At 44.1% G+C, this 15,468-nt stretch overlaps 1 protein-coding gene across 11 annotated transcripts in view; it reads right to left on the minus strand.

Annotated features, from left to right (window-relative positions):
• Positions 1-15,468, minus strand: part of GPATCH2L (G-patch domain containing 2 like) — a 39,836-nt gene that overhangs the window by 12,119 nt on the left and 12,249 nt on the right. For 5 of the 11 annotated variants that reach the window (XM_025200605.1, XM_025200609.1, XM_025200612.1 and 2 more), the window contains 3 exons: positions 13,879-13,946; positions 12,915-13,062; positions 10,829-10,914 (listed from right to left, as the gene is read on the minus strand). In XM_025200605.1, the coding sequence (XP_025056390.1) occupies positions 10,829-10,914; positions 12,915-13,062; positions 13,879-13,946 (302 nt within the window). The remainder of the gene's footprint in view (positions 1-10,828; positions 10,915-12,914; positions 13,063-13,878; positions 13,947-15,468) is intronic. The other 6 variants (XM_025200620.1, XM_025200615.1, XM_025200630.1 and 3 more) reach the window with 5 other exon arrangements.

Below are 15,468 nucleotides of genomic sequence, written 5' to 3' on the forward strand. Positions count from 1 at the left end.
TTGATCATAGCCTAGAGAAGAGGACATACCCCTGGGAGCTCCCCCATTACAGTTCCTGCTTCAAATGCTTTTCATTTAATGACAAATGTGTAAGAGGTCCCAGGAGCGAGGACTGAAACCCAAGGCTCCCTTTCTCCCTAAGCTATATAGTCAGGCACATGCACCAGAGTGATGACTTCCGCATTTAAGAATGAGCGGGGGATTCAGGCTGCGAATCCCAGTCTCATGCAAGCACCTAACTTAAGGTTGCAGGAAGGCGCCTAAATACTGTTTCTGTCTGGAGGAGAGGTAGTATATTTCAGATGCCCGCTCCTCTTGTGCGTTTGCTATCGCCTGCCTCAAGTGCCCCCGACTCTGCATTTTGCACTGTGAAGTGATGTTCTGGAATATTTTTTCAATTCAAGCAGTGGGGGTGAGTCACATGAACTGCCCCAAGATGGTCTTGGTAAGTTTATGGAAGGGGCAATGCAACAGAATAAGGGTGTTCTTGGAGCAGCCATCAGAGCATGCGACACCAGATTTCAAGCATTTTATATCCCCATAAAAAGGCACGATAACCATGCAGAGGACTGACATATGCAGGAGATGCCTGGTAATCCCATGCTTCAGGGCTTCTGCTAGTCACCTGCAGGGATCAAAAAGACTTCCACCCCCACCCTTGAATATATCACTTGGCTTCTGGGGGTGCTTAATCTTACTCTGAAGCACTGGACATTGACTTGGATGCATTAGTACTCCTAATGGTACTCAGTTCTGTCGCAGATGCTTGATTGGTATAAATTGTTCTGGGTTAAACACACTGCTAGCTGTAAGCCCAGGAGGTAATTTTCACTCAGGTCAGACTGGAAAAGACCACTGGAGTTGTCTGTCTGTCTCTCTCTGTACAGCAGGGCTGTCCATGGCAACCCAGTAGCTGCAACAGATCCTGCAAGGGGTTAACATCTGGCCCACAGGCCCTTGTAGCTGCCTCTCTCATTCCTGTGCTGAGAGGTAGGGTCCAGAGAGCCGTGGGCCGCTGGTGCACCCACAGAGTTGGGGCTGGATGGCATCCTGGGGGCCCCGGCCTACAGCATAAAGCCTGCACCATGTGTGGCACAGGGGCTGTACTTTGGCACTGCACATGGCCCCCAGCCACAAAGTCGAACAGCTCTGCTCTACAGAGTGGGAATATAGTCCACTTCCTGGAATCATATAAGTGTATTTTGCCCAACAAATTCCCTGCCAGTGCAATGGCAACATTTATCTATCCTGCTCTCCTCCTGTAGCACTGAAGGTTTCTAGGAATGGATTTTGGAATTTTTTTTTGTTTTTAAGTCAGGTGCATTATGGCTGTAGAGTGCGAAAGGGGACACAGCAGATGCTCTTATGGACCCTCTGGACAAAACATTCATTACAGAGGACTGGACCCAGTGGCCCAGGCAGTCCCATACAGTTCTATGAGATTTGTCACCTGTATGAAACTAAAAAAAAAAAAAAAAAAAATGTTATTCACAGGACAATTAAAAAAAAAAAAAATTAAGTCACGTCCCACTAAGAGCCAATGTATAAATTGGTCAGTTTTCTGAGTGCAGATCAGCATGTGCAGGAAGCTGAAAGCTATTGAAAATTTGACCGAAAAGGGTAAAGTTTTTCAGAAACGTTTGTTTAATGATTATGCACATGGATCAGGTATTTATGCATACAACTGGCTAACTGGACACTTAAGTGACCTCTGTACATGCAAATATCCAACTGTGAACAAAAACACAGTAACAGTTCACAGAATCTGATATAACTGCAGCATATTTTTATGGGTCTTTTGACTCCAGGTGTCCATGAGAAATAAAAGCTTAACATTTTATAGCCTAAGATTTTTATTTTGCACCTTAGTGTCAATAAAGCAAGATTAGATTACTAGCTAGAGAACTATATGAAACACGCTACAATACTATAGAAAACAAAATATATAGCACTTCTATAACACTTTTTATCTTTATAACTGTGCAAACATTAACTAATTTTAGTCCTCACAATGTTCCTGGAGAGGAGGTGGGCACAAGCACCCCCATGGAGACAGAGATGCTAAGCAATTTGCACTAACCCCCAGAAAATAGAGATAGGAGATCCCCAGCTCAGCTCTGTGCTCTAACCTCAGTCACCTCTTTATTGCAATTGCAAAGAAAAAGGAAGACTCATAATAGAGGAAGTTTCAGAATCTCTCACTACAGTAAAAGGTGAAGCCACTTTCCAGTTGGAGAAAAAAACATGACGGTAACAATGATGCCACATCTAGTAGCACAACTGCTAATATACAAAGGCTCAGAGGTCATAAATTGTCTTGTAACATGTATTTCATTCAGGTTTATCCCTTATTGATCACCCACACTCTAGTTAGTAAATCAGGAACCTATTGATTACCCACTAACTTTGACTGACCTGGTGGTAAAAGCATCAATTTTAAATGCTCAGTGAACTTTACAGGCACTGTAAATCTGCATACAAGACATGCCAAATGTTGGGACAAATCTACACTAGTACATGTATTAGGGTAGCAGAGAGCCTCAGCACTGCTCTGTGAATATCATGCATTTCAAGCAGGTCTTGTTAAAAGGGATAGGGACTGGATAGCTCTATTGGATTACTGAAAGCTTGACTGTACAAGTTAGTCTAGTTCAACAGCAGGCCTTGTAAAACAGCCAGGAAGGCCAGATAAAGGGTACAGATAAAACACCTCCTGACAAACACAACAGAAAAAAAAGCCGAGTCATAACTTGGAAAGATTCCGCTCACTAGCTCCAGTCACAAGATGTACTGTTATCCTACATAACTGGGAATCTATAGCTAAGAAGTGATGCTGCTTACTTGCCATGGCAGGCAGTGCTATGCTGAAAAATGTCATGCTGCTTTTTCCATGCTACCTTCTGAACCAAAAGTAGGCCAAAGCAGTGACGATTAAGCTAGGCACAGCACTACATGAATACATCTACATTGCCACCAGTTAAGGAAACAATGTGGCATGTTTGAGCATGGCACTGCTTGGGACAGTAAATGAACAGCCTAAGTTATCAGAGGCTGCTGAGATGGAGCAGTCAGAAAGAGCCAGGTCTTGTGGGAGGGTCTGACAGTTGAACATTAAAGCTCTCTCTCTCTCTCTCTCTCTCTCTCTCATGTCAAGTGCTCCCAACATTAAGAATACGGGGGGAGAAATTCTGCCTGGTTACTCTATTATCCAAAGACCATGGCACCAAAGGACAGAGCTCCATCATAACTGGGAATGTTGATTAATCCTAGGAGGTAATCAGAGAGCTTTACACAAGGATCCTGTCTAAGAGCAGGAGAGCTTCAATTCAGCAAGAATATGTTTCTATGGGAAAAATCTGGGTTATTCCCCAATAGTGATAATTTTCATCACAGTGGGCTCTGGGAAACTGGGGTTCTCCCCTATTTTTGTTGTTAAACACAGGGATGCTCAAGGTTTGCAGCTCTCTCTCCAGTCAAAGTTGCATGTACTGAGAAGCTTAAAACAAGAGAAGGTTGTGTTTTATTGTACCCACAGTGCATCAGGAGAGTTTAGACTGTACATCCTCTTCCACCATCACATGCTTAGTGGAAGAGATTAATTTTGGAGGGAGATGTAGGTTCAGGTGCGGGGGGCAGTTAAATATACCATGCCACAACAACTTTGAAACCTGCCTGGGTGAAGCCACGCTCCGTCTGTCTGTGTGTTCACAGCAGCAGGGCGGGGGCTGGCTCCAGCCCAAAATGCCATGGCACACCTGGATGTGCCTAATGGTACACCAGTGTGGTGCAGCACACCAGTTGGGAAACACTGCCTTAGGAGCAGACAGGTATCTAGTGAATATAGGTCACTTAGGCCTCAGCTTTTCAAGGAAGGGCATAATTAGTGCCTACTGCAATGGCAGCTTGTTTGTAATGTGGACACCCACTTACAAGGAACTGGAAAGAGAAACACCAGATCACTTCACTTAAGTCCCTGAGAACAACTCAGAGATGAAAACCAAGCCTAGACTGTAAACTCATGCCATGAAACATACTCAGAAGAAGCCATATTTAGAAGAAACCAGATGCCACCAACCATGGCAGAAGATTCTCTGTAACAGATCTGGGCATTTTTCCCCCTATTTTTTATTTTATCCAAAAACTTTGAAACAGTAACATTTAGGCAAGATAAAGAGCTCTCTTCAGAACTGTAATTGTGTCAAGCACTCCCCTCAGCCGCAGTGAAAAGTTTCTCACTGGAAAACAAGAATTCAAAATTATGAGACTCAGTCTAGTTCCTCCTGGGAAGCTGGCATGCATACAAAATACCCGAGATGCAAGGCTCTCGCTACTACCTCATACTGCTGTAATCTATACGAACTACATTCTATCCTTACACTTGGAAGCAAAGCATTTGGACTATGCTAAGGAAATGTTATTGGGAGAGTTAAAGATGTCATTCAAACACAGGGTAAGATTATCCTCATGTTAAAGTAAGTATTCAATAGAGACAGACTTCTAACAAGAAGACTGGTACTAAAGCAGCATGCCAGCCAGCTGTTGCTGGTGTGTTGCTGTGTTCTTAGAAAACAGACGCCAAATAAGAGGTTCCTTTTCTAGCCCTAAGATAAAACCGAAGGCTGTTTATGGTGGCTTCAAAGGTCAAAATTAATAGCACGAACAGAGTTCCTCCTCCTCTTGAAATGTACAGTCAGCTGGGTACCCAAGTCTGATCTACATTTCACACGTGCCTAAATCACTACAAGGTGCTCATGCAAGCCACTGTGTACAGCCCACGTACCAAATCACACAGCAGATATTTCCTGTGCACAAGACAGAGTCTCCTTTTTTACAATCCACTGCCTCAGGGGGGTCCAGAATCATTACAGAATAGTTGGCTTCTGAAATAGTCTGAATCTTATGGGCCCTTTTAAGCCATAGTCATAGTGACCAAGAAAAGATTTAAAAGATTCAATAAAACCATTCTGAGAAGCAGCTGATGGGACCCTGGTCAAACTTGCTTTTCTTCTGATGTCCCAAATAATTAAGATTCCAACCAAAAAAAAAGGCAACAGGACCCCCTCTGCCTGCTTCCACTTTAAAGCCAGAAGTACGTATGGTCTGTGCCAAAGACATTCGCCAGTAGGGTGGCCATCATAGAGGCCAGTCCAGTTGTCCTCTGTCCTCTATTGATACGAAACCCTATGTCCGCTATAGAAGACAAAGGCGTCGGGTTTTGTATCAATACAGGACAGAGGACAGCTGGACTGGCCTCTATGATTGCCACCCTACTGGCGAATGGCTTTGTTAATTGCGTGCGCTTCGGCACCGCTAAATTATGTTCCCGCCGAATTGGAGCTCTTTTGCACGATGGAGTGTTCTGTTGTTATGGAGAACCCACGTGCAGAAAAGTGTTTCCCGCTGTTCTGTAGCCTTCTTTGCATTGTGCATTACTCTTGCATTTAGTGATGCACGTTGCAAAGGAGTTTTCCCGCCATTTGTATTGAGATTTGAGCCACATTATTGGCCGGTCTTAATTTAGGCACACGTGGCGGCTAGCTATTGGCTTGCTAGCCGAACAAAAGGCTTGGGTGGTTTCCGCCCAAGTTGGAGAGAAAGACGGAGAGAGACAGAGAGACCAATCTCTAAGCGCTGTGGGTCCTTTCGAACCCAGCAAGTATTTCTTAAGAAGGCGATAGAGGCTCCAATTGCCGAACCCCCGGAGCCTAGCAAACTCCAGGGCACCACTTACCAACGGCCTCTAGCCTCTCCCTGTCACCGATCGCAGCCCAGACGAATCCCTACCCTAGAACCCAGTTATCGACACCACAGAGTCTTAACCGCTCCGAGGATCCTGGGAACCGAGTTTGAGTCCTCCAACGAGGATTGAAGCGGAGCTGTACCTGGGAAACTGTCCAGCCTGCACCGCGACCATCTCCAGTGTAAGTAAATAATCTTTTCAATCAACCATTACGCCTCCGTGACTGATTCTAGCTCGAGCGTATTACTCCACCCCGTGACTTATCTCCGGCCCCGCGTGCCCGCAGATGGGCCCGGCTCGCGCCCAGCGAGGACGGGACCGGGAGCCGGCCCGCACAGGGTTTAGTATCTATAGAGGACAGAGGACAAAGTAGCAGAAAACCAGAATGTCCTCTATGATGGCCACCCTATTCGCCAGGCCTGTCAGAAAGCAAGGATTCACTGAGGGTAATGTCTTCATAGACAAAGAAAGGGACAGCAGCAGACAAACCAAACTCTAAAGTTACAGGGTATCAACTTTTAACCATGATTAAGAAAACTAAGACTTATTATAGGGGGAATAATAGACAAAATTAGTAAATGTGACAGTGGGGTGTGCTGATTCTCCTGCTAGGAGCAAAGCCAAAGGTTCCTGGCTAGAGGGTCTTGCTCCTCTGCTTGGGGTCAGACCAATCTCCACATTTAGGGTCAGGAAGGAATTTTATCATTCGGTCAGACTAGTATGGACTGTGAGGCTTTTTGCCCTCCTCTGTAGCAAGGTGTGTGGCCCTTTATCCAGGACCTCTTGAGCGTATATTGACAACATTTTATATAGGCAGTTGGTTGACATGGTTCCCCTGCTTTACTTGTGGCAGGTTAAGCCTTAGGTCTATGCTGTGTCAGGGTTGAAGGCAGTGTTACGGAGGAGTTTAGATTATGGCTGTATGGAACAGTTTGGATAGGGATGATCCTGCCTTAGGCAGGGGGCTGGACTAGATGACCTCTGGAGGTCCCTTCCCACCCTACTTCTCTATCACTACAACACTCTGGGTTGATAGCAGCTGTTCACTGCAATCCTGTCACAAATACTGATTATGGTCCTTCAACTAGGTTCTAGCAGAGAGGGACAGAAGTGCTCCAGCTAAATGGGAAAGAGGATGGAAAAGTTTCAAAGGAGAAAGATGGGCCAACTGTGATTTTATATGATTCTATGAAAAAAATCTGACTGCTGAAGACATCTGTGTATACATACTAAGTTTTCTGAGAATATGAACATTTGGTTGCAATGAGAGAAATGGGATACAACCATGGGAGAAGGGGTAACCTGCAATTATCCACACTTGTCCTCTGGCCTCAGCTATGTTAGGAATGGCACCCACTTCCTCAGCAGTTCATCATTCCCATATCCTGAGGGAAATACATATATGTGCAGTGGTCTCTACATAGATCCAGATAAGAAGAAACAAGATTTTTCTTGTCTGTGCTCACACTGCAGGAGCTGCATCTGCCAGCACAGGCATCCCAACATTTTTATTCTAACAGTGCTACAAAATCCACAGCCCAGTGCAACCAACACTGTATTAAGGGGAAAGCTAAGATTTCTGTCTTACATTCCATGCAGATATTAGATTTCCCCTTCCACTGCCTGGGTAAACTGCTCTGTTGGTTAGAACTAATCCAGAGCACATGCCAACAGGCCTCTATTGTTGATTCAGGGGCATAGATCAAATGTCTCCCTAACTTACACTTCTAAACTCTCAACTACACGTTCTTAATCTAAATTTGCTGCTACTCTGGCTACTGACCATGCCCCTATTCTAACAGTAACCACATTTCCACCCCAGCTCTATGTTGGAGGCTAGCCAAGCAGCAAATGGCACTGGAAATCACCTGCCTTCCCTGCACCCATAATTCCAATAGGCACAAATGCCCAGATGAAGGGGAAGAAAAGGGTCAAGTTACTATGAAAACACAGTATTCCCCAGACTGTGGGTGAGGTTATCAGACCAATGGGGCAACAGCAAACACGAGACAACTTCCTAAATATGGAATGACAGAATGTCCTAATATTGAATCAAGTGCCCTGCTTGAGCTTTAAAGTCAACTCAAGTGCATTAATCGTAAGAAGCTTGAAAAAGAAAACCATGGGCTGCTCAAACCACTATTTTAGGATGCAAGAAAAAGTAGATGGTTGTGGGCAGGTATAGCCTTGCATGGACCTACTTGCCTAAGGATCCTACTTGCTTGTTCCAAAAGGTTGCATTGACAAGCAACCTTAACAGATGAGGCATGATTAGCAAACACTTTGTGCTCTTAAAGGAGAGTAATTATAGGCATGTGAAAAAAGGAAAGAGATCCCCGAGGTACTCTCCTTGCATGCCTCCCAAGAGGTGGCAGGGCCATTAAAAATTCCATGATGAAGAGGAAAAACAGCCTGGGAACAGCCAGGAGGCAATACAGCAAATTAATACACCAACCATCCCTGGGGAGAGTTGCAAGAAAGAAGGAAACTCTCCTCACTTTGCAAAATAAAATTATACCACTAATAAGTCACCACACACACAAAACTGCTTCTAATGATGGGTGTGAAATTCCCAGTGCTACCCAGGCACTTCGAATGAAATCTCTCCTCATTGCAGAGATAAAGCAAGAAAGGAAATCTTGGTACAGTACAATTTATACAGCCTTTCAACTGAGTCTTCCCAAGAAACCCTCTCCACAGAACATTCTCCTTGACACTGAAAAGCCCTTCTTGCACACCCATGGCTCTGTACTCAGCATTCTGGCTAGCGGCTCTGTTTAAATGATGGTTCCAAACTGCTCACTGTGCTGCCAAATGAATGGCACCAAAAGCCACCAGAGAAGTAAACACTTCCATGGGGGAAGAGAACAGACTGAACCCAATAACCACACATCCATCAAGTGCCTTTGCAAAGCCTTTCACAACTGTAGCTAGTGTTCAGAAAAGACGACAAAATGTTGAAGGAGGGGGAAAAAAAACCCCAAAACCCCAGCTCTCTCCCCCATGCAAAGCATCAAACAGATAATGAGTTTCCAAAACATCAAGACAAGCCTATTTCTAAACCCACCACACATGATCTCAGGATTTAAAACTTTCTTCCTAGACAGACAGATTCTTTAGGAAGGGAAGCAAATTGTATAGAGTTTAAAGAAGCATGAATAAACAAGCATGGAACGGATCTATGGACAAGTATGCCCACAGAGTACCCTCTGAACATTCTCCAAGGAGTAAGCAATACTGTTTACGATCTTTTTAGTGTGTCTGTATGGAGTTAAAGGAGAATCTGGCTGTGAAGGGCATCTGTTTGTTGTGGGGATGTTTCTGTAACGGAGTTTATGAAAAGTGTGTTGGCCTTTCATATCTTTTATATAAAAAAGTGCCTTGCACTACAGATTTCAGTCTCAGCCAGGCATATGGGGCTGCCTGGCACATTTCTTCTCAACAGATTCTGAAGCCCTTTTCATACTATCTATTCTACAGGGACCACTTTGCTCCTACATTGCAAGCACTTGAAATGCAGCCACTTCTGGGGTAGAACAAACAGCTTGTTTAACAGCAGCCGGTACCATCACGTCACAAATTAGGATAAGAAATGAATTTCAGCTTCTTGAGAAACTAGAGGAGGAATTGAGACTACGCAATTAGCCTAGTTAGATTTTGACCAGCACCCACCAAGACTACTCTTTGGAATAGTGCTCAAATTTCTGAGTGTGCTCAGGATACACTCATATACATCCATTGGCAATTCAACCATTAACAGCACAAATGAACACCCTCCAAGGGCCACTCTTGCTTCAGAAAAGCTTTTTTCAATACTGCTGTTATCAATAGCAAAACAGTGTTTTCAACAGCAAGGTAGGGACTACACCACCAGAAAGTACAGCAGCAGGTAACTATTAAATAGCAGGTGACAACAAGATCTGTATTCTAAAGGGAGAGCAGGGAACTGCTGGTTCTATTTGTGACTGCTATATAGTACTGGGTATGCATTCAATGAATCACAGGGGATCTGCTCACTTCACTATGAAGAGATGGAGCAGCTCACTTCACAATGGAGGTCATGACACAGACTTCCACTCTGAGGCAAACTTTGAAGGCAAGATCCCTCAAAAGAGTAGGTTGGCTTGCTGGCATTTCTGTATATTCCCTCTTTATTCTTATCTTGACTGAAAGTCCAGAAACTTCCTTTACTTCTAGCTGGTGTATCCTATGCAGGTCACATGTGCAATGTGAAGTCATGGTCTTCACAAGTCAGTGGGAGAACAGGCTGAGCTGAGCAGTGCCAAGCCTTCATTTAGACAAAATCCTTGCAGCATATTTCATGTTCTATTTGATAATTAACAAGGACAAGGGAACCACAAAGGTAAGCCTTCTTCTGAATAAGCCCTTCAAAAACCTAAGTAGAATTTCCTCCTTTGCCAAGCCTCACAAGATTCAATGGTAGCAAGGACACTCCAACCATTAACAGCCATCACTTTTGAAAGCTGGATTGATTCCTGTGGGACAAGCACTTCAATTACAAACAGGGCTGGCCAGCAGAGGGCACTTGAATAGTACATGACCTCTTCCCTTGAATCTAGCAATACCAACTCAAACATGCATGAACTATTGGCCATTTCAAACGTAAGTCTCCAAGAGTGCCACATTCTTCTGTTCAAAATGACCACTTTCAATAATCACGTTTCTTAGGATTCCTCAGTAATCTTACTCATACCAGTTTATTATCACTTTCTTGGTTTTCAATTGTCTTTAGATGCAACAATAACTGTGGACATCTTTACCTGCATCAACAGCAACCCACTAGCTGATATTAGCAGGCACCATGTGGCAGATATCTAGTCTATTTTAAATCTGGCTGGCATTCTGGCTCATAGCACTTTAGTGTTCACCACTTTACATACCCCTTGGCAACTGGAAGGGGACCAAACTCATTGCATGAGATACTTCATCAGAATTGGGACACAGGCTTCCAAGGGAAAAGGTGAGTGCATTAACCTACAGACCTGCTAGTTCTGAAGGACCCAAGCAAACACCCAAAGGGGTACATGAAGAATGGCCTACATAGCAGGAGTGGAATGGAGGAATTACCTGGCAGTGCAGTGTGCCGGTGAGCATCTTCGGTGGGATGCATCAGCAAGAACATCCAGAGAGTAGAGAGGAGATAATGGATTGAACTGGGGCGGGGGGGGAAGAAAGAAAAAAATAAAAATAAAAATCAAGAGAGTTTATTTCAGCAAAGTTTTTAAAGGAACTGTCTGTCTTCAGGGTCAACTGCTCAATTTCACTCCTTACTTGTGCTTTATTCACACTCTCCAATACTTGTAGAAAAGTGATAGCTGACTCTCAGACAGGATACTACAGAAGCACTGCAGTATTGCTCTACTAGTTCAGAGCACAACAAATGTTAGGATAAACAAAAGCATATATAGGATTTCCTGAGACTCCACTCCATGGTCCAAGCCCACATCTAAGGGAGCTCCCTGCCCATAAGCTCAACTTGATGGTCAAAACCACTTGCATGCATCGTACAAGCAGAGAACCTCGTAATACCTGGTCACCTACATCAATGCAGATGTTACTAGGAGACTCTCACAACACCCTCAAAAGCTCAGTTTCAAAGCTAATTCCAAGGACAGCTGACATTTTTTCCAACCACAGAAGAAATAGCTTCATGCGAGATCCCCACCACAATCTGCAGGATTTCTCTCAGTAGGAAGGCACATGAAATCAATCTCTGAGACAAGAACTCCCCTCCTTCTGTTCATCAGAACAACCTTAGATCTTCTCTCATAATACAGACACAGGAACAGCTTAAGAAATATCAAACATAACTAGTTAAGGTTTGTCTTCAAAGACACAGTCTTAGAAAACTATTCTTTTTGAAGGATGGGGTGGGGACTGAATAGTTACTACTCAACCACAGGTCAACACACATTATTTCTGCAAGCAGAATGCAGACTATATCCTGGTAGCTATCCCCCAACACCTGCATTAACCTTCCAAGTTACCATATGCATCATCCTCTGCACCTTCTATTTTCACTCAACATAGACTGGAAGCTCTTCAAAGCAAGTAATCCAATTTTATCTGCTTTGTAAAATGCTATACTCATGGGACTCTCTCTTAAAAGAACCGGGATGTTTTATTCCTGCTTCAAAAAAAGGATGAAATAATTATCCTCCAACAGTGGCAGGACTCTGAGTATCAGTACCAGTCAGAAACTGAGAAATCAGAAGCATTCTTTATAAATAGGACCTTTTACAGAAAGAAGTGCTATAAGCATCTATTATCACATAGTCTATTACCTACTGTCAGGCAAACAACATTACAGTAGGAAGGGACCTCTACTGATCCCTTGTAGCTGTTTAAGTTCATCACTAAAAGGGTATTTCTTCTAGCTCTACACAATCTGTCTCTCCTCTGACAATGTTTCAAATATTCTGGGTGATACTCTGACAAGTAAAGGAAGGAAGGATCACATTAGCAGTAGCACAGTGGTTCTCCCCCCTTCAGCTTTAACCAAAAAAGACAATAAAACTGAAATCCAATGTAAAAAAAAAGGTGCATTCAACATCAGTGTCCATGAAACAAGAGCAGCGTCTTGTCACTAAACAAAAGGGGGAGCTATTGCAGTCACACAGCACCAGTGCCCCAAAGGATGATACTTTTTGCCTTGTCAGAATCAAAGACCCGGTTCTTCTGCTTTAGGTAGAAGAGCTAGCCATCTGCCACAGAATTTGATCTACACAGTATGAGACTTGGCAGTGCACATGTACACCTAAGGAGGATGAAGTGTGGAAGGGGTCATTATTCTCTTTCTTCTACTACCTCTCTGGTTTGGTCATAAAGTACAATGAAGCCACCAGTTTTTCATCTTGCTTGACCACCTGATTTGCAGAGAAGCATGACCCAATGAGATGAAAGTGAAGGGTTTAAAGAGAGGTTTGCAGGGAATTCTGGGATACCAGAGTTCCTGCAGCCAAGGAACCCCCTTTCTAACCATTTGTCAAGTAAGATAAATACCAGCCTGAATAAGGCAGATGCAAAGAAGAAGCTGAGTTTCTAGGGAACTCCTCAGCACAGACAGAGAACATGAGCCCCGGCATGAGGGATGTGGCTGGAGCTTAGAAGAGATCAGTTACCCCTATAAGATGAAAGGATGGGGCAGCCTTACCTCATGTACACAGGCCGCAACATGAGGGAAATCTGAAGCCAGTACTTTGTTCTTTCTAGAGAAAAGGAAACCAAATAAAATAAAAAGGGTAGAGCAGAACCGGCTTACCTGGTTGCGATCTCTCTTCCCCACTGATGGTAACCAGAAACTGGAGAGAGGCAGAAAAGAGTGGAGACAAGGAAAAAAGGGTTGGGGAAAAAAGGAGAGAAGAGAAAAAATAGATATAGAAATAGGCATAGAATGGGGGGGGAAAGAGGAGAGAGAGAGAAAGAGAGATTGGTTAAGTATCAATAGAGCTTGTACTAAAATTACAAGTTTCAGACACAGGGAGTGAGTTTGAATGCCAGTAACTGGTGAAGGCTGGATCCATTACTTCATAATCAGTAGTCAACCCTCTCTCATAGCTGCCCAAAAGGGCTGTTACAAAAATATCCACTCTGAAGATCTGTAGAGCTGGCCAGGCTTAGAGTGTGAACAGTAGGATTTGAGAGGGAAACACCAGAACACTTTGTCTGCAGAGAAGGCAAACTGGCGACTGCCTTATCAGCCTCATTTTTGCTATCCAGACTCATGCCCAGGGGTGCTCTTCCCCTATGATGTTACTTCAGTAATAAGCATCATCTCCCCAAGGCTGTGGTGGGGATCCCTGGATCTTGCAAATGCATGTTATACATCAAGGGAAAAACGGTTCAACATAAACTGAAGGGATGGCATGCAGGAGCTGCACACAGACACAGCCTTATTACAAACAGATATGAGCAAATGCAAATAGATTTGAATGAATGAGAGTAACCTGGAGACCAAACTGCCTCCTGTTTGACACAATATGCTGATAGGGCTTCACTTCCCCTGCTCCCACCAAGTACCCAGAAAAATAGTCTCAGGAGAGCCCACAGATCTCTTCTGCCCCTTTATCCACCCAAAATCCTCAATACCATATATATAGTAACACACAACTCCTTACTCTTTTTGGCGTGGGTCATTAACGATATGACCTATCCTCTCAGTACCCAGAGCACTCATGCTGGTCTCCTGAAACACAAGAGAGGTGGAAACACTTCATCTGAGACATTCCTCCCCTCCTCCAAGAACCAGGTAAGACCCAGGAAACAAAATAAAGCCCACAAACATATTCATAGTTTCCACTTTTCCACAATAAATCTTCAGATTCTGGCCATCAACAATGCACCAACCCCCCTTGCTTGGGATTCAGGGCTCCTGGATCTCAGCTACCAAAAAGCAGCATGCTCAGTAGAGGGATCCGCACATGTTCAGGCAAAAGCATATTCCACGATGAAGAAATTGCTCTCCCTATGAGCCATCATTTGGTACATACTCATTTCCCACGTATATCTAGCTGAAAACACCAGCATGTTCATCTCTGCACAGTAAAAACACTCTAGTGTTTGGCTTTCGACGTAAGGGGAGAGAGCTTCACAGGTCAGGTTATGCACAGCTCTTGCCAGGCTGCATGGGCAACATCACACACAAGGTTTGGGGGAGGCAGTGGCAGCAGCAGGGGTGAAAGATGGGCTATTTGTTACAGAAGGAAAATTATTAACTTAAAGTGCCGTAATGTTTAAATTTACGGTTTATTACTGTGTAAATTACAAGCCGTACTTTGGGTAATTAGCAGCTCGCTGGCGGGGAGCTCTGAATGAAACTCATTATTTATGATTACAATTTAGAGAGGGAAGGGGGAGGGGGAGCAGTGACCTCCGCTGCAAATGACAAAGATCCCTTTAAGGTGATGCAAATGAATTAAACAAGTAAATATTATCCTTCTCACTGGGGATCATTAAAAGGTGTCTTCAAGAAGCCCTGGCACTCGTAGGTGGCCTGAGGAGCCCTGCCCCAAGTGGATTCCCTGCTAGCTGAAGACTCTTGTTTTAAGTGCTGGCTTGTATTAAGCAAGGTGAGTAAAAAGAAGAAAGGGAGGACAAGTGCTATCTAGTCTGCCTAGTCAGAAAAGGGAGAGATTACTGAATTCCTCAACAAACTTCTCCAGGTCTGGCCAACTGAGTGGAAAGAGTACCCTTAAGAGTATCCTTAAATGGGATGGAAAAAAAAGAGGGATTTCCTCCACAGGGGTAGGGTATTTTGCCCTCTCCTCCCAGCTTCAGAGGGTGGCTGTCTGGGGAAACTGGGGCTTTACTGGTGAATGTAAACCAGGAGCTCTAAAAACACAAAGCCAGTCCCAACAAAAATTATAACCCAAGTCAGCAAAAACACCTTCATCCCCAAAAACCTCTTTCTCCAGAGTCAATAACTCAAGCATCCTGCACAGTATCCTGACCCTAACCTGGCTTTCCCTAGCCTTTCCTAAATTGTTGGTGGGCTACATGCAAGCTAGCACCAAATCCAGATTGTTCTTTTGATAACAGAGCTTAACATGTGCTCCTTCCTTTCCACTCCAATGGCTGTAACCCTGGGGCAAGGCTTTTGTCACTCGCACCTTCATTACTGCAGTCTTCTTTCTAATCTGCTATCCTTTCATTCATCCAAAGTGCTGTCACTAAGAGCATCCTCCTCTGCTGCCACACAGATGACACTC

The sequence above is a fragment of the Alligator sinensis genome, unplaced genomic scaffold (genome assembly GCF_000455745.1).
Source record: "Alligator sinensis unplaced genomic scaffold, ASM45574v1 scaffold280_1, whole genome shotgun sequence".
NCBI classification, from domain to species: domain Eukaryota; kingdom Metazoa; phylum Chordata; order Crocodylia; family Alligatoridae; genus Alligator; species Alligator sinensis.